Source organism: Mytilus californianus, unplaced genomic scaffold (genome assembly GCF_021869535.1).
Source record: "Mytilus californianus isolate M0D057914Y unplaced genomic scaffold, xbMytCali1.0.p SCAF_4, whole genome shotgun sequence".
Taxonomy (NCBI): Eukaryota; Metazoa; Mollusca; class Bivalvia; order Mytilida; family Mytilidae; genus Mytilus; species Mytilus californianus.
This window is the reverse complement of record NW_026262690.1, coordinates 10,325,554-10,351,056: the sequence shown is the minus strand read 5'-3', so window position 1 is coordinate 10,351,056 and position 25,503 is coordinate 10,325,554. Positions and strand designations below refer to the sequence as shown.

Sequence of the window (25,503 nt, the reverse complement as noted above, 5' to 3'; positions counted from 1 at the left end):
TGCAATGAAACAATAACAAAGAAAACAAAAAAAACAAAAAAAATTGCTACAAAAAATATTTTATGAATCAGAATTTAAATCATATAAAGTATGTACAATACCTAGACCTAAACAGTCAGACTATTTTTTTTTGTATGTCATGTTACTCATCAGTCAAACATTTATTAAAGTTTTAAATATCTTTTGTATCATTTCTACAGTCCAGCAAAAATGATATTTCATACTGTTTGTATTGTTAAGAAATTTCCATAGAGGAATAATAGGGGAAAAAATTTCCTTAGGGGAAATTTGATGTACAGAAATTTCCATGGAGGAAATTTGGAGATCAATATTTTCCTCAGAGGAAATTTGCTGTCTTGAATTTTCCCTCAAGGAAAAATGTTTGTCAAAAATTTCCTCACCGGAAATAGAATTTCCTGAAATGAAAAATTTATGCAGCAAAGTTCAGCAAATTTCATCACAGGAAATAGAATTTCCTCAAAGGAAAAATTTTTCCTCTGAGGAAATTCGTAAAAAAGGGGCATAACTTTTTCAACAGTGGGGCTAGAGCCAAATTTTTTTAGGACAAATATCAGGGAACCAATACCAACCAAGCTATCAACTTCATTTTGACCTACCTCGAAAAATTAAGGTGACAACTTTTGCACTCAGCGGAATTGCAAACTTGTCCCGGAGACTGTTATTGCTTGTTATTGAAAGCTGTTATATAACCTGTAGGTGTTTGATTCCTTGCAGTTGAAATGGCATCAACCCCTGTTTCCTGGTTGATGCATGTTTCTTATTGTATATACCTCTTTTTCACTGCCCTTTTGTATTGTTTCTTTAATTATTTGTTTAAATTTGTGATCAACACACGTCTTTATTACAAAATTAAACATACTAACAATACAAATCAATTACAATCATCACACCTGATCTCAAACACTCAAACAGCATACACGTGAATAAAGCGGTTATGGATAAGCATTACCTATACTAGTAAATTAACAGAGCTACCATTTGCTAGATATTAAGTCATTGTTTAAGACTTTTAAACGCATTTCAAAATATTGAATATTTTATTTCCAAACCTATCGTAACTGCTACATCATGTTGTATTATTCTTTTATGCAACAAATTGTGAAATATTTGAAAAATGAAACACTCAAATCAGTTGCATTACCGATCACATTTGCTTCCATCTGGTTTTGTTTGATAGGTTCGACACCATGTATTCCTGTTGACGAACACAACATCCAACGCCATTCCGTCAGTGACATCGTTTGTATTAGAAAGATGTGAATGCTCAATATATCCGCCAACTTCTTTGAAAAAATTTCTTAACATTGCCAAGTTATGCATTGATTTTTCTAAAACTATTTGTTTTCCATCCCAAACTCTATATTCTATTGTCCATACATCAACAATTAAGGTCTTCAGTTGAAGTTCTTTTTTCATATTGTTCAAGACTTCCCTCTCTGCGCCCTCCACGTCTAATGAAAAATAGTCAATTCGAAATTGCTTAATCTTTTTTAAAATTTCGCTTATATTGAAACACGGTACAAAAATAACATGAGACATGTCAACTGTGTTCTCTTTCTCCTTAGGAATGAACTCATAAATTGATCCTTCGGCACCGTTTTTTAGAAACGTTGTACTTCCTGATGACGATAAGCACGCACAAAGACGCCATATATTACGTTGTAATTTGTCAATCGCATGACAATTGTCTGGGTTTGCCTCAATAAGCAATCCTGTCCAGTTGTGTCGTCTTTCTAGCCACAATGTATTTGACCATGTTTTTCCATCGAATCCACCGATTTCAATAAAATATCCATTTTTTTTTCTAATGAGATTATAGACAGTTACATCTTGATTTGCCTGGGAATATCGAATATCTGTATCTGATATAAGACTAGCAGGACAAGGTTTTTTTAAAAACATGTCAATGGTTTCCTTAGTTTTGTCGTCTTTTTTCCCCATGATTCCCTCATAATGGATCGTTGTACTTTTTCTAAGTTCTCCAAAAACATCATGAATAACGAGTAGGGTATGAACTGTTCTTGTAATCATTTCCTTTAAGGTAATTGCCAACATCATTCCGATTGCAATTATAAGAACCAATGTTAACAACTTTGTTTTGTGCCTACGGTATATTCCCATCACAATTTCAATTCTCAAAGTTTTGTTGCAATTGAACGAAGCTCAATGTCTGAAAAGTATAATGAAAATTGATTTATTACATTGAAATTTTGGATAATTTTGAAAAAAGTAAAAACTGGGGAACTATGCGGTATGGGTTTTGCTCATTGCTGAAGGCCGTACAGTGATCTATAGTTGTTAATTTCTATGTCATTTGGTCTCTTGTGGAGAGTTGCCTAATTGGCAATCATACCACATCTTCTTATTTTTATATGATGACATAACAATTCAACAAAATGTATTACCTTAGTGTATACTTCTACAAGTACACCCTATAAAATGACCACTTGATTTAATCTTCCGGAAACAAAATGGCAAGATCGCAGCGCTATCTTTACAGAAGTAGAATGAGATGTCAACAGACTCAACGTGGCTGCAATTTTTGAATGAAAATAGTTACACGTAAGGACGTTGAAGTTTTATCAGTCGAAATGCTGTCCCATGACTGCCAAAAACAAAACGAGTAAGCATTCACAAACACATCTGCTAAGCTTAATAAAGACTGTTTTAATATAAAAGCAAGTAATGGTTGATGATGCAACACATGCGCACATAAAATGTGTTCTTCATTAGATGGTTTTAACAGTCTTACACTGTCTTGCAATTAATCAAGAACATAAATCGGAGAAAGTTTTCATTAACTTCACCTACGGCATACCATTTGTCTTGTCAGGAAAGTGCATTTTAAGTTCAAATGTCAGTTTAAAAAGAAATACCCTTTCATCTTCTCATAAAACAATTCCTTATCTACCAAATAGGGATTCATAGATATCAATGTCATAAGAAATCTTACTTTGTGTAGAACCTTACAGCTTCAAACAACAAATATACCGAAGACATGTATAAGATGTGTTTTTTGTTCTTATCAACAACATATTTGTTCGATATCTCAACATCAATTCGGCATCCTCTGTGTACTTAGTGTACAGCCCTACAGATTTTCTTGCTGCTTTATTCATAGGAAGTAGAGTACATGAAATTAGAATATTTGCTTACTTTAAACCAGAATATATGACAACAATTGCTATTTCAGCATTCACATTATGAACTTCCTCTTTCGCAGCTTATTACCAAATTGTATGACGTTTACATATATCAGTTCATACTTTTAATTGTTCCAACATCAGGTTTTGTTTTTTATCATATTTTGCATTTTTAAAATGGATGTACAAAATGTATAATCCAAAATTAAATGTTGTCTCTAATTATAACCTGCTATAAAATCCAGGCATTACTGTACTTTATCATGTATATTGACTCTTAAAGAAAAATGCCTTATTTTTCTATAATAATTCATTAAGATAGTTGACTACTGAACAATACATTTACAAAAATGATTCTCCTAAATGCATGATTAAATATTGTTCTTTTTAACATTTGAAAATGGTATCTTTTTTTTAAACTATGCTATCATATACTAATATTTAATTAATTCATTGTTTAAGCTTTCGCATAGTAAGTGCTGAATTGTTTTCTAGTTGTTATATTTTGTAATTTTTGTGAGATGAGTCTGCAAATTGTATAGAAAGTATTTTTAATTTAGATTGAGCGAAAATCAACATAGTTTTAAATATCAGAAAAACTTACGACGATTTCAAGGAAATCACATCTCAATAAGTATAATGAAAGAATTTTATTATAATATCTTTTATTCTAAAACAACTTGTTCATAATATCCTCTGCCCATCGTATGGCGTTTACATGACTCAATTGATACATTACACTCATGAATGTTCACTTTATACGTACTTCATTAACAGGAGTGTGCCATTTCAGCAAAATGAGGTAATAGCAATCGACACTACATACATTTTACGGCCATCATCACAAATGAGTTGACTGATACAATAAACAAAATATGTCTGTGTCTGAACTCACTAGCGACATCTATTCACAGTTGTAGATCTTTGGTTACCAAAAGTTTCGTCGAATCTGTAATTTTCCGATTGTGACATTGTGATATACTGTGCATTCATTTTTTTCGTGGATATCAATTTTCGTGGATTGATGAAAACTTACCTTTTCGTGGATATTTAATTTCGTGGTTTTGCCAAAGTCGTCATACAAGCCTATAGAACATTTGTTATTCGTTGAACATCTAGTTTCTTGGTTTATTTATACCCACAAAATCCACGAAAATTGGTATCCAACGAATAATAATGAATCCACAGTAATATGGATACGCACGGCATGCGACGAATGCATAGCAGGAAACGCATACCCTGTCGACGCAATCAGTCTCGTTTCTTTTGGAATTTATTCAAGTGTTTGTTTGTTGCTTAATCTTCACATGTTCGGATTCTTAAATTTTTCAAATGGAGCAATGGCAAAGTGGATAATTAACATAATACTAATTAAATATTTTCTCGTTTGATTAACGTTTGGTCTGACATTTTTGTCGCTAATGATCTTGATAAATCTTGCAAAAAATTACTAAATGAGTTATTATCATATAAAGCAAAATATAATTGCTGATATTTCTGTAAATGTACCAATTCATACGCCCTATGATATGAAATGGAACTGTGTTTTAAATGATATTGATTGTATTGTATTGATGCACATTTACACACCTCTGAAAATTGTTACGCATAGTTCATTTATTTAATTAGCTTTTTTTCTCAGTCAGTGAACATTGTGATAACCGAAAAATATACAAGTATAAACGTAATGAGTTCAAACTTTATATCTTTACGATTAACTGATATTAATACAAGTATTTTTTTCATCTTTTATAAACTAATGACTTTGGTTGACTTGTACGTGTTTAAACGTGAACACTTAATTACATCATTGTCCCACAGTTTTCGTGTCAGTTGTTTTATTTTTATTCATTTATGTTACTATTATAATCCATATTTAACTGTTAAAATAAAGCAATTCTGATAGAATGGCACACATTTCCACTGTACTGGACAAAAGTTTTTATCGACTAATTTACGAAACTTATTTGAAAACAAGGCGTTAATTTCCAAATTACCTGAACAATACAAAACAAGATTAAATGCACGCAGGTGTTGAGTTCAAAATTTCACTTTCAGTTTAAAAAAAAATGGTAATAGAGAGTTTGCATCTATATAGAAATAAGGAGATTAGGTTTAAGCGATTTTTAGGTTAATACAAACATATACAAATCAAGATTGATTTGAAATAGGAAACGTTTGTTACTTTATTTGCTAGGCTCATTCTAAAATATATAGTTAAATGGTTCAAAATTATTATCTGTTAAAATATTAAACTGTTGATGTCAACATTTTGCTTAAGGTATTTATCAATGAAAATAAAAAAAAAAGTATTTTGGTATTGATATAACAATGTCCTCAAACAATTAACGAGTAATTGTCATTATTTGAAGCCTCGCCACTGTGGCCGATGAGACAGTTGATTGCATACCAGTGACAGTTTGTCACGCCATATAGCTACATATCATCGCAACAGTACAAAATGAAATAACACTTTATAATTTGTATGCGTCCGAACCGCTATTCATTTTTACCTTACCTTCAGCAGGATCGCTCAAAGCCAAATATTCGAAAGCCAGAAATGTATGAAAACCGGCAAACGTGTAGAACTATATGACCAAAAAGGGACCTTAAAATAATAGCCAAATCCACCTAATGTCCACTTCGGCTGAATGATTTGGAACCAAAATAATCATTACGTCCCTCACTACAAATGTTTCAATACGAATAAATCTTAATGCATTGTTATTCTTTGAAAAATAAATATTGTTATTTCTTTGAAAAATAAATATTGTTATCTCGTTGCAAAGAAACAAAAACTATGGAGTTTTTTTTCAGTGTAAAAAGCTTTTTCGTGTATTTATTGTTTCTGCGAAAACGGAAATTGAAAATTACACTGAGAAGAACACAAATAACGGTAGGTAATTAGCAACTGATCCGGGATTTCTAAATGTCACGTAAATGTGCTGCAACACAATTTTCAACCATGAAGAATGTGGCTAGGTCGTCGCTGGATTAAGCGATTAAAATATCTAAAGCTATATTAGTAATAACATTTACCGTCCCAGTTTTAATGCATCTAGTTAACAAAAAAAACTGGTTTGAGGGGATTGGCATTGGTAACCCCAATATATTCCTCCCGTTTATTTTTTCTTATACTTAAACCATTGAATGGGTAGGGGTTCATGCATCATTTGCTAAAGTCTTGTTAAAATTCCTCCTTGCATTTTATGTTTATGGTATATTGAATATGACCAGTTTTGGGGTACCATAAAACAAAAACAGTCGAAAACACTAGTAGGCATATAATATTGTGTGTTTATGCAATGCTCTCATTAGGAATACCCATGACTGTTAAAATACGTAGTAGAAGCATATTTTAAAGTAAATCATCTGAAATGTCATGGCAATATTTGAAGCCAAAGTGTTTATAAATGGTTTAAATTTATTGTATAAGTCAAAAATTCTGGCAAGCTCAGATAACATATCTATTTTTAAAACATTTCCAGAAAAAAATTTCGTGTAATTCCTGCTAAAAATTGCTGAAATAAGTTTTGCTTATTAACCTGGAAAATCACGAATTTTATTGAATATGACCGTTTGAAATTTACAAAATCTTAAAACAGTTTGGCTGGCAGACATAAGACAAAAAAGAATATTTTTGGACAAAATTCATTTATTTTTCTACAATTCTTATACAGTCTCTCTTGGCATTATTTTTATGTGTTCAGTTGTAGTCAAGTTTGAATAGGAAAATAGTAATATTCAGGATGGGAGGACTACCTTTGCGGCGAGTAATTTGGAATTGAAATATCAACATGATAATACGTAACATTGGTTTCCCTCCCAAGACTACAAAATGTCCCCGTCATCAAGCGAGCAGACGCTAAATTCAATGTTTTGACAGTCTGTCGCTATCTAAGTGCTATCTTTGTGCTAATGTAGGTTATCTGTTAGCATTAGCCTGTACTAAGATAGATGTTCAGACCATATCTTCTAGAATATTGCCGTTCGTATTTGACAACCAAAAACATACAGTTAAGTACAGCCAATAGCTTAGCACTAAAAACGTTTACCTTCAAAATTCAATCCATTTTTGTCCTATTCTTTTTTTCCCAAACCTTCCTAGATTTTATCTAAACGATGTCGAGAGTCATCCCAAAAACTCATCAGTACATAGCTTTTTTTTCAAAAGCATTTCATGTTTGAATGTTAATTTTCAACCTTCCCGCTTTTGATTTTTTTATTTTTAAAAACAAATGTAATTCCCTAATTTAATGCTTGGTAGAGTCGAACTTATTCAATTTTCTAAGATGATCCGTCATCATTCTCATAACCAAATGTAAACGACATAACAGTTTGATCATTGTTTCAATTACAGCTAGGAGTAGTAATATATGCCTCGTTTGAACCCGTTGAAGCTGGACACGGGACGCTGACGCAATATCCTATAGTTGAACAAATCCACCCTCCAAGGTGGACGCCAATAGTGACGTCATACCCTAAAGTTGGACAAGTCTACCCTCCAAGGTGAACGCGAATAGTGATGATATACCCTACAGCTAGACAATTCTACCCTCAAAGGTGGACGCTAATAGTCATATCATATCCTAAAGTTGGACAAGTCTACCCTCTAAGATGAATGGATACCATTGAAAGTGGACGGCACAGCCTTGAAAACGGACGCGCTATTTTTTTAGGAATACTAGACATCTCTCTCACTCTTCCAGACAGTAGATCTGGTTCAGGACTAAAGACCTGCTACACATACATGAAGGTGGTTTAAGATTTATTTATTTTTTGGATAGATACCCTTGAAAGCTAAACGCTAGCCCTTTAACTTAACATCTTTATCATGTTTATACCCCTGAACCATAAGCCTGTGATAGTCCTGAAAAGGAATAGTTTGTAATGCACAACGAGGAAGTTTCTTTTTTGAAAGATTTAGGGGCCCTTAAAAGGACACGATTGTTTACACTAATTATTAAAGAGATACACAAGTAGACTCTTCTCATTGCTTATTTAAAGATTTATCAGCTTGAAAGACATTTATATTTTAAAAAGTAAAAAGATGAAATGTTTAACAATTTGTCGAAGAAATAAGTCATTTATAATAATAAAAATATTTATGAATTAAGATTAATGTATAATAATTAAACATGACACTGAATTAATACTATATTAATACAATAATTATGAAATAATTATTTCAATCTCGCATCATAATTGTGGCAAAGCCAAGTTTAACAAACTGAATACTTTTCTACATAAAAGTGAGAGTACTTGTTCAAAGCTATACCAAACATTGTGAACAAAATTCAGTTCGGCTTTATATATGAGCTCAATCTGCAGATTTCAGAAGACCCAAGCCAACCAGATACAAGTAGCAGCAGGCGGGACTCAGCGACTAACATTTTTGCAATACAGAAACATCAACAACAAACTATCAACACTGAAAGAACGCTTTCTTCAAGGTGAACTTACAGTCCTGACAAAGCAACCTTCCTCCTCCATATGGAAATTCGACAGTAGTGTGTAGTGTATTGTATTGACAACTTGTTAATAGACTCAGTATATTTGTAAAATACATGTATAATACTTTTCGTATTATGAATTGTTCACTGTGTCCAATTTCAAAATTTGGTGTAATACTATTAAATTTTCTCTAAATTAATGTTTTTCCTGTGCAAATTTATGTTTTAATTACATGACTTGTTGTATTTCAAAATATAATTTGTGTGCCTGAATTAAAGTTTATGGTGCATAATTTGTTGTATTATACAGTTAATTTTTCCTCAAGTTAAAGCATTCGCTGTGCATAATTTCAAGATTTTCTAGAGTATTTGGATACTTAGTGTAAAACAAAACAGTGCTGAATTATGTTCATTTTAGTCTCAAAGTATAATAAATAAAGTGTCTTGTTTTGTTTGTATATACATAGAAAAAGTAGAAAACCAACAACATCAATATAAAGTCTAGTAAAGGTATTTTGACTTCAATGACCTTTATCTACTGAGACTTCATTCATACATTTCAATTACATATATTTTTGAATATTTTTTAGCATCTGACTTATTGTTTATTTCTATACTCCATCAGATAATATCTGTATTTATATTCTTGTTTAAATATTTCATACACATTAACTGGATTTGTCTAATTATTTGAAATGCAATTGCATTTGTGCAGAGTGAATAAAATAACTGTCAAGAAATAATTAATATCATTTAATGAGTCGTCTCCTATTTTATAATCTACCACCAAATGTTTTAAAGTAATTATATGCTTATCAATATGAAGTTTTTTTAATAGAATACAAATTTTATTCCAAAAATCTTTAAAATAAGTACATTCCATGAAATTGTGTTGATAAGTATCTGGTACCCCACGCACTGAACACAAATTGGTGTTCTTAATTTTTTAAGTGAAAAGATGTGTACCTACAGGTAATATATAATGTAATAATTTCCATCGAATCATTTTTAATTTATTGTCTTCTAAATAATTGAAAATAAAATTTAATGTGTATTTAATATTTGGTTGATTTTCATCTATATTTAGTTCTTTCTGCCATCTTGTAAACCCTATAGGTATATCTTTACTAACATTTGATAGAATTATATAAATATCTTTATTATTAATTTTTTGTAAATCGTATATAATAGCGCCTTGCTTTAAGGAAAGTTGTTTTTTACACTTAACAATAGTTTTTGATTAGTCTTCTTTTTGTAATATATATTTCCAGTGATTTGGTATACTCTTTCTTATTTGTATTATTTCAGCAATCCAAGTTCTTTTACATTTTAATTTATTGAGGATTTTTTCTTTTGATATTCTACATTTGTCATCAATTATGTCAATTACGTAGATTATATTGTCTTTTATCCAATGATTAAAAACTAAACTGTGCTCGTTTAACTTTATATATTTATTACCCCATATTATTTGTTGTCTAATGATTCTAAAGTTTTCTGGTTTGTTAGTTTGACCGCCGCCATATCTTACCCACGTTTTAAGTATTTCAAAGTAGAAATAAGGGATTTTGCTCTTTTGGTAATTAATGGATTTTACATTATCCAGATTCATGTGAAATATTAGAAAATTTGATCCATACTGATTTAAGTAAAATGTTGGAATAATTTTCCAATTTGACTGTTTACCTTCCATTAATCTTTTCACCCATTTAATTTTTATTGCATCAATCAACTTGTCAATATCTATTATTCCAAAACCTCCTTCAGTTTTTTTTTCCATATTAAAGGGAAATCACACTATTGTTTATACGCATCGCTCTCGGCGCCGCTATAGTGTCGTGACCGTATTATGACGTCGCCGTTTCGAGTCCGTCGTAAAGGTTGCTAATTTCTAAAATGGCGGCCCGCTCAAAGGGACGTTCACTATTAAAGCAAGAGAAAGCAAATGACGTTTTGATTTAAGTGCAAAAAATGAAAATGCTACTCGAAACGGACAAAATGTATGGCAAAAAAAAAAGCCGAAAGTGGTCTTGATATGGTCTTGAATTACCTTACGATTGGGTTTAATTCAAATGAGTTACTCTCTTTAAATAAAGATATTATTATCATTATTATTATTATTGACTTAGTATTTACATACAATACCATTTATACAATTATTTTTCTTAAAGGTTTATTAATTTCACCGAAAAATATTGTTAGATATGAGAAATATCAACATTTTTTGTTGATCTGGTCTTTATTATTTGTAGCGAAATCCGTCAGCTCAACTTTTTTTTGTAGAAAACCTTTTTTATTTACTGTAGTTTATATTTTCATATATTAACAATTTTTTTTATCTCGCAGATTTCTTAGTTTCACGAAGAAAAAAAATATTTAAAAACAAAAGAGATATTTATAACACTTTTTGTCGATCATTTCAGTATAATCAAAGCGTACATCGGCGAATGTGAAATCCGTCCGGTCAACTTTTTTTTTTAGAAAAACATTTTGTTTTACTATGAAGTTTAAATTTTCATATAAGATAACTATTAATCTCGCAGATTTCTTAGTTGTATGAAAAAATATTGTAAAACAAAAGAGATATTACCAGTAACACTTTTTGTCGATCAGTTCAATATTGTAAAGCGTACATCAGTGAGTGTGAAATCCGTCCGGTCAACTTTTTTTTGTTAGATTTTCATAAAATATAGTCTAATATTTCTAAGGTCTTCAAATATTAAAATAATCTATCAAATAACAAAAAAGTTCTGACTATTTATATCTCATCCGGTCAATACGGGCAATTGTCCTGTCATTAGTGTAACCCAACTGTTGGCAGCGTATTGTCGCGATGCGGTATGTGGGAATATACTGGAAAAAATAACAATATACCAAGAGTAACAGCATGTAAGCGTACAGCTTCCGGAATTTGTAGTTTTCTGTCCAACAGAGGGATGTAAATAAGAACAATGAGTTTCGATGTTCCTTTGGTATCAAACGCCTCTCTCTCTCTCTCTCTCTCTCTCTCTCTCTCTCTCTCTCTCTCTCTGTTTCTTTTTTTTTTGGGAAGTGGGGTATGGGGGGAACAAACACATGAACACAAGTGATTCGTAGAGTAATCATATTTGTTGAAATATCAAACGTTATTTAAGAATAACGCCAGTTAAACATCACTGTAAAAGAAGCATACAAAATTTTACATCGGTTGCTGGCTGTCGAAATCAAAGAAAATTTAGCACCATATTATATAGTACATTATACGCAATCTTCCTTTAATGCTTTGTACAGGCTTTCATAATTTGGGCACAAAAAAAAAATCATATTTTGTATTATTTCTTCAAACTGTCAATTATAGCGAACTGTACGACCAGCAAGTTAAAAAACAAGGCCGCTAGACGTCAGAGCAATCTGGGAATATCAAACACTATGCCTAGTTATTTTTGTACTATTGATGACCGTACTACCTACAACAACAACAAAAAATCCACACTGTATATTTGGCTTTACAAGACTCCAACAAGAGAAATATTTAACACACACACATGTATTTATGTAGAGTAACATGTCTTTCAAAGTGCTAATCTGTAACCATCACATTAAGGTCCGTCTTGTGAAAGAGTATTCATCTCATATAGAAAAAAATTTTGTGCTGATATTCATGGAATATTTGCCACTGAAAGTTTTGCAAAAATCAAGAAAAAAACGAAAACAAAAACAAAACAAAGACTAGTAATTAAGATGTAGGTTCGTGTTCAGATCACTCAATGTGATCACTTGCCTGTCAACAAACAGTGATATAGGGAGATTGTCAGATTCCGATCATGACTGTAAAGGACAACCATTTGTTTAATACAAAGGTAGCTGATTTACTCTTGATACCTTGGTTCTTTAGAAAAAAAACGGCCAACATGATATAGCAGAGTGCTGAAAGTGGCACACACAATCAATCAGTTATTTTCAAATTACCTATCATTAATCAGTTTTGGCAAAAAAAGTATAAAGGCTATATCATACTGAAACATAAATGTGATAAAAGAATATACAATTCAAGAAAGAGAGGTGCACCAACAGAAAATAGAAACTGCAATCTTTCTTTTAATTTCATCCGATCTCAGATCTCAAAATTTTAACTCTTACCAGAATTTATTCTATCTTACAGTTACTGTATAACTCTGAAGTTTCTAAGTGGAACTCGAGCTTTAACTAGAACTCTTACTCGAATAAACATTCGAACTAAAAATAAAACTGGAACTTTAACTCTAAATTTAGCTGGAACTCGAATTCTTATTCTACATCAAAGGTTATCTACACTCTCATTTGTCATCTGATAACAAAATTCGTAAGGGTTCCACGGAACCCAGTGTCTCGCCTACTTTTGCTGTTAATCGCAGGCTCAACAAAAATGAGGAAAAAAAATCAATAAAAATATTCCTCTCGATACTATCTTTTGATTATAAGAAGCTTCTGTCCAAGTTTGGTTTAAATCTAGGATAGTTTATGGATCTAATAAATGTTTTAAAAACTTTAACTGCATACTGTATGTAATGTTAACTGGAAGAAAAACTAAGTCCATTTATAAGTAAAATACGGATAAACAGGTACAAAATTTTGACAAAATTTCCTTCGAGATACAAGCTTTTGATCATAAACAAGCTTCTGTCCAAGTTTGGTACATATCCAGGATAGTTTAAGAAAGTTATTGAAATCTTAAAAACTTTAACCTAAGTCAATTTATAAGTAAAATACGGAAAAAAAAGATTTTTTTTTTACAAAATTTACTTCTGGATACTATCTTATGATCATAAACAAGCTTCTGACAAAGTTTGGTAAAAATCCAGGATAGTTTAAGAAAGTTATTAAAAATTTAAAAACTCTAACCACAGAGTAAATGTATTGTTTCCTGGCAGAAAAACTAAGTCCATTTATAAGTCAAATATGGAAAAACAGGAATTTTAATTTTACAAAATTTACTTCTGGATACTATCTTATGATCATAAACAAGCTTCTGTTCAAGTTTGGTAGAAATCCAGGATAGTTTAAGAAAGTTATTAAAACTTCAAAAACTTTAACCACATAGTGAATATTTGTGGACGCCGCCGCCGCTGCCTCCGCCGCCGACGACGACGACGCCGACGACGGAATGTAGGATCGCTATGTCTCGCTTTTTCGACTAAAGTCGAAGGCTCGACAAAAAACTAGAGTTAGATAAAATATATCGATATTTCCACAGAAACACGGATAGATGTAGCAGAACAAGAAAAAAAACTAGATCCGTTTATGACAAATTAAAAGATTTTTTTAAATACATCAACTTGGAACATTATATGTTCCTGATATCAATATGGCGATGTGTATTTCATTGTCAATTAACTCTAAATTATCAGATGCATTGTATTTCTCATAACATACCAACGTTGAGCGATTAATCGAACGGTAATAAAATATACGTAATACATAAAGTTTTAATACACAGGCGATGAACATTGAACATATTATGTACAATGAACATGCAACGATGTATGAAAAATGGATGCGGGATGATAGAACTCAGAAAAAAATTTGGTTTCCACAGTTCGAATAAATTATGAAGCGTTGTGTAACTACGGAACCAATTTTAAATTCCTACCGAAAATAGGTTTCTTTTAATGTGCTGAGTTAGTGGCATTTTCAATACGGCATTTCAGGTTTTATCTTCCCGGTGCGAATGGACAAGCTAGTGAAATTATGGTAACGGAATTTTTCTGCCTGCAGTCTAAAAGGAACGTGTTACTTTTCAGCCCTTCAGTCTTCCGAGGTAGAAGATTCTTTTTCTGGAAGCCGAAAATTAATTCTATAATACGGTATGAGGCAAACATTCGTTTTCCACATACAACAAATGCAATTTAAAAAATGAGATGACTTCAACTTTGACAATTACTTTATAATAAACTGTTCAGTATTGTATCTATGTTTAACGATTTGATAGATTGATAAAGATATCAATGAATAATCAAAATACCTTAAAAAATGTTCAAAAATGATATTATATTTTGTAGTGAAAAGGTTTAATTCAACCTAAACGTTGCAAGAAATGCTGTTATGCCAGCAACGTCGTTCTATAACGTTAAAAGGTTATAGTTCCCGCCAAAATTCAATAATAAAGATTATTTCCGTTTTAGCGGATTTAAAACATCGGTGACCCCCCTTTTTTATTTATGCTTTTAAAATCTTCCCTGAAGCTGCAACTTATGCAGAAGTTTGAAGGGAAAAACATTAGTAGATTTTTTTTATTTCAAGAAAAATCTATTATAAATAGCAATTAAAAATGGCGGGAAATGTTCAAATGCCTTCAAAAATAAGGAAACCGAGACAAATAAATGTTCATAAGGTATAAGTTACATTTGACTGTTTTTGTTATTCCAGTTAAACATGGTTTTTCAATAAGTTTGTCTTTTTCTAACAATTTAGAGCGGTATTTCTATATTTCGTTATAACGCTATTCTTTAAGTTTTGATGACGTCATATCTCGAAAACAACATCGGTGACCCCAATTTTTTTTTCGCCTAAAATATCTTAATATGTATGATCTGTCTACATGCAAAATTTCAATGAATTATTATTAGTAGTATAAATAGTGTGATTTCCCTTTAATTGTATTTCTTTTATTTTTTTCTTGTTTATGGTCCCAAATGAAGTCATAAATCGTTTTTTTAAACTTATATAATTAATCTTTGTCGATGTTAGAAACTGAAGCTAAACATGTAATATTGGGTATAACCAGAGATTTCACAATTGCTATTTTTCCGATCATTGTTAACTTTCTTTTCTTCCATGAGTTAAGAATTTTTTCAGATTTTTTAAGTTGTTTTTCTATATTTAAATTCATACATTGAGATTTATTATGTCCAAAGTAAATACCTAAGCTTTTAACAGTCTCTTTGCTCCATTTAATATTTTCAAAATTGTCCTGAATGTGTTTTAATTTATCGAAAGCTAATCATTCAGTTTAAGTTCGATTTAAAATAAGTCCTGATAAAGAACCAAATACTTCAATTATATTAAGTGATTGAGTAATTTCATCTTTAGAGCAGAGAAACAATATAGTATCATCGGCTAACTGGCTTATTATAAGGCTGTGTGTTTTTCCATCTAACTTTATATTTTTTCCTTTAAGATTATTGTCAGTTCTTATTCTACAGGCTAATATTTCGACTGCAAAAACAAATAAAATGGCGCTTAAAGGACATCCTTGACGAATTCCTGTAAAAATATTCAGTGTGCTTGAAATCCATCCATTATTTGAAATACATGCCTTAATATCTGCATACAAGGTTTTGAACCATCTTAACATAGAATTTTCAATACCAAATTTTGATAGTGATTGATACATGAATTCCCACTTTAGGGAATCAAAGGCTTTGGAGAAGTCTAGAAAAAGTAAAGCTCCATCTATTTTTAACTTTTCTGCATGATCAATAATGTCTTGTATCTGACGTATATTAAAACCTATATAACGGTTTTTGATGTATGCATTTTGGTCACTTTTGATAATTTTTGACATTAGAGGTTTTAATCTTTGGGCTAATGTATATGCAATAATTTTAACATCAACATTCAATAGTGTTATTGGTCTGTAATTACTATTTAAATTAAATATTAGAGAAATAAGGCCTATTTTTTGTGATTCAGATAACATCCCTTCTTTATAGCAATACTTGAAGCTTTGAATTGCAAAAATCTTTAATTTGTCCGAAAATTCTCTGTAAAACTCTACTGAAAGTCCATCTAGGCCGGGGAATTTATTTAATTTAATTTGAAAAATTGATTTTGTACATTCTTCTGTTGTGGGAAGTCCGTTTAGAGAATTGCTTTCCTCTTTACTCAATGAGTGTTTACTATTTGTATCCTTTATATAGTTGTTTATAAAACATTTATCTGGTTTAGTGCTAGTATAAAGTTTTTCATAATATTTCTTTTCAAAATTTAGTATTTCTGATAGTTTTGAAATTATCTCCCCTTTCTCGTTCTTTAAATTTATTATATTTTTTCTTGTTTGTCTACTTTTCTCTAATCCTAGAAAAAATGTAGTGTTCTTTTCCCCTATTTCTATCCATTTTATTCTAGAACGTATCTGTGCACCTTTTGCTTGAAGTTGAAGTTTTTTTTTCTAAATCTTGAATTTCATTTTTTCTTTGCTTAGCTTTATTTTTACAAAACTGTATTGTTAATTCTCTTACCTCAATTTTAAACAAATCCCATAATTGTGATAGGTTTTCAGTGTTATTGCTTTTGAGTATAAAATAGTCAATTATATTTTCTATGTTTTCTTTATAAGATTTATCAGTAAATACACTATTGTTTAATTTAAAGAACCCTTTACCCTTATTATCATTAGACATGTTGATTTTCAGTGAAATTGCCTGATGATCTGTACTAGAAATCAGGGCTGGTCTAATATCTGTAGACTTTATCATAGTTCTCAATTCCTTACCGGTCAGACAATAATCAATTCTACTTGCCTCATCATCCTTATTTTTACGTTTCCATGTATATTGATATAGTTTTGGATGTAATTACCTCCATATATCCTCTAGTTTATTTGTTTTTATTAAAGTTTTCAAACTATTTGTAATTCATGTTCTCTATTTTTTTATTATTCTTTCTATCTGCAATACTCAATGTTTCATTCATATCTCCTCCTACTACTAAAAATCCAAGATTGTGCTCTTCAATTATTTTATTTACATTTTTAAAGAAGACATTTCTCTTTTTCTTCTCATTTGGTGCATATAAATTAATTAAAGAGAATATATTGTTGTTTATTTTAACTTTTACCAAAATTATGCGACCTTCTTGATCAGTATAAGTATCAATTATGTTTGAATTTAGTGGGTTTTTTTTATAAATATAGCTACACCTTTTGATTGAGTGGTGACAAAACTATGAAAAATATCTGCGGCATATTCATTGCTTACTTTATTTTCTATTTCTACATCAAAATTAGTTTTTTGGATAAAAAGAATGTCTGTTTTTTTTTATATTTCAACCATGTATAAAGTCTATTTCTTTTTTCTTTTTGACCTAGTCCTTGACAATTCAAGGAACAGATGTGTAAAGTTTTATTCATGAATCTTATAATTTTTGTAGCTTAAAGCAAGTGATTTAAAACCTAAACCTTCTCTACTGTATTTTATTTTTTTCTGAACCTTTTTTATAATCTGACGTAGCCAAACATCCTTAATATGAGTAGTACACATGTAAAAGACACAAAACATAATTGTGAGGATTTGACTCTTTGAATTGTGGTACAATCCTGAATACATTGACAAACATATACAAGAACAATAGCATGCATAGTTTAAAAATATACATAGATACATTAAGAACAACATTGTATTTAACATGATTATGTTAACTATAAATATAATGAATACATTCTCTTTTACGCGTATTTTATCTACCCGTAAAATTGGACACCGGTTCGGGAAAGGTGTACATGTTTTTTATAATCTATGTAGGGATTTTCCCGCATCTATTAATAGCAGTCGTTTGCTCAGGTAATTTCTAATTATTGTTTTTGTTCCGTTAAATTCTACTGATTCTAATAATGCGCTCAGATTGTTATTATTTGTTTTAGTTTTACTTGATAGTAACAATTTTGTTTTTATTTCTGCAGGTAGATGAGATATCAAGCTCAAATACAACGTGAGCTTAACACAGTTCAAGATACATTGGTATAAATTTATGTCTTTGAATACGAACGACACGATTTGATAATAGGATGAATTTACTTGTTTTACATGAAGACTTAAGTGCTTTGATTTAGTGATACTGAAGATTTTTACAAGACTACATTTATGTGTGAGGATTAACATTGCTGGATTTCGACTAAAAATTCTTTCCCAGTATCTATACATGTACATGTATATTTGTGAGCATTTGTATAATAATACAACTTCAAAATGTTACTTTATCCGAAATACATAGACTGTCAAAAACTCCGATTAAAGTCAAAGTTTTATTAAAATTGGTTGCAACTTCTCCTAATCAGGTGGACAAACAGATTTTATCTAATGGTTTTAATTATGGTTTTAAAGTGGGTAATCATGGACCAAGGCTGCATACAAATTGTCATAATTTAATTCAAAATATCAAAACAAAAATGAACTTGAAATTAAACTTTTAAAGGAGTTAGAGTCGGACCGAATTGCGGGTCCATTTTCATACAGGCCATCTAAAAATCTACTATTATCTCCAATAGGTCTGGTTCCAAAACAAACGTCTGTATGGCGTCTCATTCATCACTTGATATATCCATTTGGTAAAAGTGTAAATACTTTTATTGACCCTCAAAATAGTTCAGTACAATACACTTCTTTTGACAAGGTTCTTAATACTATAAGTGAAATAGGGCCAAAATCGCTGATGGGACGAATGAACGTGTCCTCCGCATTTAGATTGATACCATTATATCACGATGATTTTGATAATTACTTTTTCCAAAAAGCGTTGCCGATGGTCTAAGCGGCCGCTTGTAATTTGTTTGAGAAATTTGCCACTTTTGTTGAATGGTTGGTAAGGTTAAGATCGGGACAGGAATCCGTGGAGCATTACCTGGATGATTTTTTCTTTGTCAGAAAGTAGATTCAGACAATTGTTTAAAACTTATGAATACTTTTCATGACGTTTGTACAGAAATGGGCATTCCCCTAGCGGAAGATAAAACAATTGGTCCGTCAAATAAAAAAAACTTTTCTGGGTTTTAAAATTGACACTATAAAAATGGTTATAGGAATTCCGCTTGAAATATTGAGAGAAACAAGGAAAAAATTGTTCTTCATTTTTAAAAGTAAAAAGGTTACACTAAAAGCGCTACATTCACTAGTTGGTTTATTGAATTTCTGCGTAAGAGCAATTCCTGCAGTGAGAGTTTTCAATAGGAGCTTTTGTGACGCAATGTGTTGAGTAGTTAAACCAGATTATTTTATTCGAGTTTCTGTTAGCATGAAAGAGGATATACATAATTGAGGTTAACAATTCTAGATTTATTTAATGGAAGTTGTAAATTTGGTAAAAATATCTGGTTGACAAACGAACAGTTAAATTTGTACACTGATATTACAAGAAATTCCAAACTTGGATGTGGAGTATACTTTGCTGGACAATGGGCATATTTCGATTGGCCCGTTGAGTGGCACGAAACAGAAATAATGAAAGATATGACTTTTTTAGAACTTGCACCAATGCTATTGGCCATATATTTATTTACATTCGAATTGAGAGACAAACAAATTATGTTTCACACAAATAACTGTTCTTTGACTGCTATTTTAAATTAAAAGTCTTCAAAATCGATACGAGTTATGCAGTTGGTTCGACCGCTCGTATTGCAAACAATGGTGTATAATATGCAATTTAATATCGAAGGACGGCTCAACTGCATAGCAGATGCAATCTCTCGTAAACAGTGGGAAAGATTCAGAAGCATAGATCCAGTGGCACATCCATTACCAACAACAATACCACAAGATTTTCTGAGACTGATATCGATGTTGAAATTAACAAATTAGTGGATTCTTCAATATCAGTGAACACTAAAGAGACATATTGTACAGGTTTATTGGCTTTCAAAACGTTCCGTAAATTGTATAATTATGATATCATTTGGCCACCAGTTTTATCGCATATAACTATATTTATTGCTTATATGTCACTCAACAACAGGGCTTATGTGACAGTTAACTGTTATCTGTCTGCAATAAATTTTCGTTGTAAGTCAATGGAACATTCTGGGTTTTCAAAAAAAAATCTTGGTTTAAAAAAATGCTTGAGGGTTTAAAGCGTATAAACAAATCTATAGATACAAGGTTTCCAATTACAAAGAAACTATTAGTACGCATCATTGACAAATTAACAAACGTTTGTTCTTCAAAATTTGAAGCAGATTTGTTTTCATCTGCTTTTTCGTTGGCTTATCATGGGTTTTTGTTTGATGATAGGTGAGATATTACGCAGTAAAAAGTGGCAGGCGCACCAAGTAATAGCAATTGGGAACGTAACGCTGTCAAAGAGAGATCACGTTGAAATTGCTAAAATTGTTATCCCATTCTCAAAAACGGATCAATATGGTCATGGAACATGTATAGAAATAACAGAAACTAAATTAAAAGATTGTCCAATTTATTGGTTAAAAAATTACTTAATGCAAAGACCGAGGATAAAGGGCTCCTTATTCTGTCACTTTGGAGGAAGGCCAGTGACAAGGTACCAGTTTTCATGTGTTCTAAGTAAGGTTTTAATACATGAAGGCATAACGGATTCAGTTTCATTTCGAACACATTCTCTCCGCATCGGTGCCGCTTCGACCCACTTTGAAAAAGGAACCTATAAGGAAGAGATAAAAAGACTAGGTCGCTGGAAGTCAAATGCATTTAAGGGTTACATTCGTTAATGAGTTCAAAGTATAAAAAAAGTTGATATTGTTTTTCTCTTAAAAAACTTTCACATTGATTTGATACAAATGTACACGAGTTTTTTAAATATTTAATTAACTATTGTTACAAATTAATACTAACTTTACTAGATGCATCTTCAAGTCAACAAGAACACAAGTCAGTTTGGGTTTTCGATTTTGAAAAATGCGTTTATAGAAGCTAAGCGATCAAACGATGGTTGTAGCTTAGGACTGCATAGAAAAAAATACAGGGTATGGTGGCAAGGAAAAGGTGGCATGAAATGGGGGGAGCTGGTATCAAGAATAATATTTCTACTCGAAATTGAATCTCCTCCAAAAATTTTAGTTATCCATTGTGGTGGTAATAGTATAGGGTCTATATTACTCTTTGATTTTAGAGAAATCTTGAAGTCTGATATTTTGAAAGTACAAAAAATGCTGCCTCAAACAAAAAATGTGCGGTTCCAGATTCTTCCGCGTTACAATTGGAGATATTGTAAAAACCAACAAGTAATGAATATAGCAGCAACAAGAATGAACAACTTTGCAGCTTGGCTATGTATACAATTGGGAGGGGGTTACATAAAATATCCTGAAATATCATATAATAATCCCTGAATGTTCACATCTGACGGCGTTCACTTATCTGATTTGGGCAATTGTTTTTTCTTATTTCATTTACAGACTGATTTACTGAATATGGTCATTTAAAAGTACGGTCACGGTGGGTGTTTTGTGTCGCTAGCGCATTTGTGGCAGTGGTCGAACTCGATGTTCAATTACCCTCGTCATAGCCACTGAATTCGACCATTTGGCGAAAATAGCGACAGAACATCTACAAATATATTATGCTTCTTATAATGGAATTATGTATCCGCTGAGCTTCTTTTTCCCAGGGCCAGCATCCGATATATTTTGGGACTTGCCAATTATGTTTCACGGCAGTCCCATTCTTTTTCAAGCCGTGGCCGTACAATTATGTACATTTGCCAAATAAAATATTTCTTACTTTATATATGTATGTCATTTGACCCCACGTTGTCTCAGATAATAAGATTTATTCCTATGAAGGATAAATCCGGTTATCGGAGGAAAGTTGGCTGAATTTTTGGGAGTTGTCCCGCTTTTGCCTTTGGTGGAATTAATGTATTATGAGTGACATTGATTATTTTAACGTTGATTTCTGTGACGTCATTTTTTCTTTTCCCGCAGCAGCATAGAGAGGGGAAGACTTAAAAAATTGGGTTCCGTATGAATTAACAAATATTGTTTCAAAAGATACCCACCACTATATTTTTGAGAAATAATTTTTGAATGTAACGAATAAGGATATATGTTATATCATGTTGTTCGATTTTCTGCTGTTTTTTGTTCTATTTTTTAGGTTTAAATGATTGATGGTTTCTTTCGATTGTAATCCAAATCCTTCGTCACGGCTTCAGACTTCGATCATGTGGAGAAAATAACAACACAACATCTACAAATATATTATGCTTCTTATAATGGAATTATGTATCCCCTGAGCTTCTGTTTCCCAGGGCCAGCATCCGATATATTTTGGAAGCAATAATGGTAATAAGGATATTATGTTGATAAGGAAATGACATTATAAGGAATACAAATAATGTGGAAATAAGGAATAAGGAATGGACAATAAGGTTTAATTATATATATGTAACACTCATTTCGCCCAAACGTGTCCTTCAAATCCCAAACCGCCCATACGTGTCCAATTTCACATCCCCAAACGTGTCCGATAATTGTTATTCGCCAAAACGTGTCCACTTTAAGACGCTTGAACGTCTCAGAACTTTTAGCGCTATTATGTCCTCAGTGACTCCAATAATTTCTACGGCAATTCAATTCTCGCATTGCTCGGGGACACGAAAATATGTCGGGTTTCTATTAGATCCTATAAAAAGATTAAAGCCGTATTCAAAAGACATCAATGCTGAATGAAGTATTTCGGCTCAATTAATGTAAATTAAAAAAGGAACAGAGTTTAAAGTAGAAAATCCTAGATTTGTTAGATTTAGTTTGTTCAACGCCGGTTGTTTATATTCAAATTAGAATAATTGCAATTTGATTTGCAACATATAAATTAACTCTTTACTGTTGATTGCTTAAAGTCCAGTTACAAATATTTAATTCATATTCAGGACGACAACATATAAACAATAAATACATTAGGTAGATCTATCTCTTCCTACACATGGTTTCGGATATGGCTGCGTACTTTTACTTCCAGCCCAGCTAAATGGACGCCTAACTTTGGCAAGGATTTAACTGTCGATTTGAAGAAGACCTAATAAACAATGTTTCTAATCTTCTTTCACGCTTGGAGGTTGGACAATAGATGAATGAATAAATTAAAAGGAATATACGTCAATAGAAGAACAATAACAAAAATTTAATAATAAATTTTAATATTGGTGGACATGTAATAGTTACTTGATATTCAAACATTAAATTAATTAAATGGGCATTTGAAATTATGGACAAGATTGAGTGCTTATAAAAATGACACGTTTCGGCGCCCTTTTGCAACTAGACATGTTTTTAATTCAGCGACGTCATATGGACACGTTTTGGGGAATCGGACACGTTTGGGGAGATGGACACGTTTTTGAGTGTTACATATATATACTAGGGACTTGCTAATTATGTTTCTCGGCAGTCCCATTCTATGTCAAGCCGTGGTTGTACACTTTTGTACATTTGCCAAATAAAATATTTCATACTTTGTAAATGTATGTCATTTGGCTCCACGTTGTCTCAGATAAATTATGATATTGTTTGGAAACAAAGGTTCCAAATCCCTCAGGCAAATTTGACCTTAGACGCATTTTACTAATCTCTTTAGGTTATTTAATGTTCATATAGCTCCTAACTTTACAGCGTATTTACGCATCCCAGCTTTCAAATGTTTTGGTGTGAACATTTCTGTCGAAGGGAAATCAAATAAATTGCTTCGGACTCACAAAATGTATCCAGTGTTTATATTATTTTTGAAGCAAAATTAATTACACATTTTATTGAGGAAAACACTCGATATGAATAAACGTCTAAATTGACACAACAAAATACACGTGATATTTCATATTGTAGATAAATATTAAAAACAGTTACAAAACAGGAAAACTGAACTTGATAAACCAGACAGGAAGATGTTCATCAAACCAATCATATTGTCCGAAAAGCAAACACATATGTGTACATCATTAATCAATAAATGTTACAGCAATTGAATATGAAAACATAAATCGAAATATTTCTCTGTGTATTCATAAAACAATAGGGAAATGTGAAATGTCTTGAAAAACAAAATGAATTGGCATGTTGAATAACTCAATTTTACTACATTAATTCTAAGCCGTTTAATTTCACGTTAATGTGCAACCTCACAAAGATCAACAAAACATATTTGATATAAACATAAGATTGTAAGAAATAATAAGAACGTTTAGCGACTTCCAAAAACTTAGCAAATACAAATATTACAATTACCTTCGTTTGTAACGGTATCAATTTAAATCTGTCTTGCCTTTCTTAAATGTCATGCTCTTAACAATTCTTGTCAAATGTGTATTTTGTACTACTATACTAATTAAATCATTGTTTTCAAACTGTTTTTTTTTGTTTCAATAGTTTTAATTGAGATGTTTCAAGGCTGAGTAATTTCTATGATAAATCGATCAGTTTAAATTATTTTAAACTGACTCGGAATCTACTACTCTTGGTTGTTAAAAACATTGAATCCTGAACTTATTATATATGGATTGGCTAGCTTCAATGGTAAATGCATTAAAAATAAAGGGAAGAGATACCAAGGGACTTTGATGATAAACGCATCATAAATACCAGGATAAACATTTTGTACGCCAGACGCGCGTTTCGTGTACAAAAGACTCATCAGTGATGCTCGAATCAAAAAAAGTTACAAAGGACAAAGAAAGTCCAAAGAAGAAGAACATTCATTACTGTAAAAAAAAACTGTCCATACCGGAAACATTTTTATCAACTGCAACATTGCTTCTAATAGTTGGCACAGTAACAATAGGACTGCTACAACTATTTGAAAATTGTGTCAGTTAATTTACAACTGTCCCAACTCTAAAAACGTTGAAACAGTCATAGATAAATTGTCTGAACGCCGAAAAGGTTATTGCAGTTATAATATGCTGGCTTCAAGCAACCCTTTAAAATTGTCTTAACTTTCAAACGTTGATACAATCATAAAGACTGCTATAAGTCACAGGATCAGTTTTAAAACAATGTCACCGTGTGCAGCATTAAAAAGTTGTTACAAAAAAGACACAACTATCACAACCATTCAATACCTTGATTTGAATTTAAACTGCTTGTAAAAAAATTAATAGATTGAAATACTTGTCACTGAATATTTTGCAATTCGCCGCTAATTTTTTTAATGTGTTTCATTTATTTATTTGTTCTAAAGTTCCTTAATTAA

At 31.3% G+C, this 25,503-nt stretch overlaps 1 protein-coding gene across 1 annotated transcript; it reads right to left on the bottom strand.

The window, feature by feature from the left end:
- Positions 1-751: 751 nt before the first annotated feature.
- On the bottom strand, positions 752-24,673 carry LOC127737451 (uncharacterized). Its single transcript, XM_052248154.1, has 2 exons — positions 24,540-24,673; positions 752-2,191 (listed from the first exon to the last, which is right to left on the bottom strand). The coding sequence occupies exon 2, from the start codon at positions 2,140-2,142 to the stop codon at positions 1,159-1,161; it is 984 nt and encodes a 327-aa protein (XP_052104114.1). The 5' UTR covers positions 2,143-2,191; positions 24,540-24,673; the 3' UTR covers positions 752-1,158.
- Between the last annotated feature and the right edge of the window lie 830 nt (positions 24,674-25,503).

What these genes read in the sequence shown, in the direction of transcription:
- LOC127737451 (XM_052248154.1), bottom strand. Translation starts at nt 2,142, where the DNA reads ATGGGAATATACCGTAGGCACAAAACAAAGTTGTTAACATTGGTTCTT.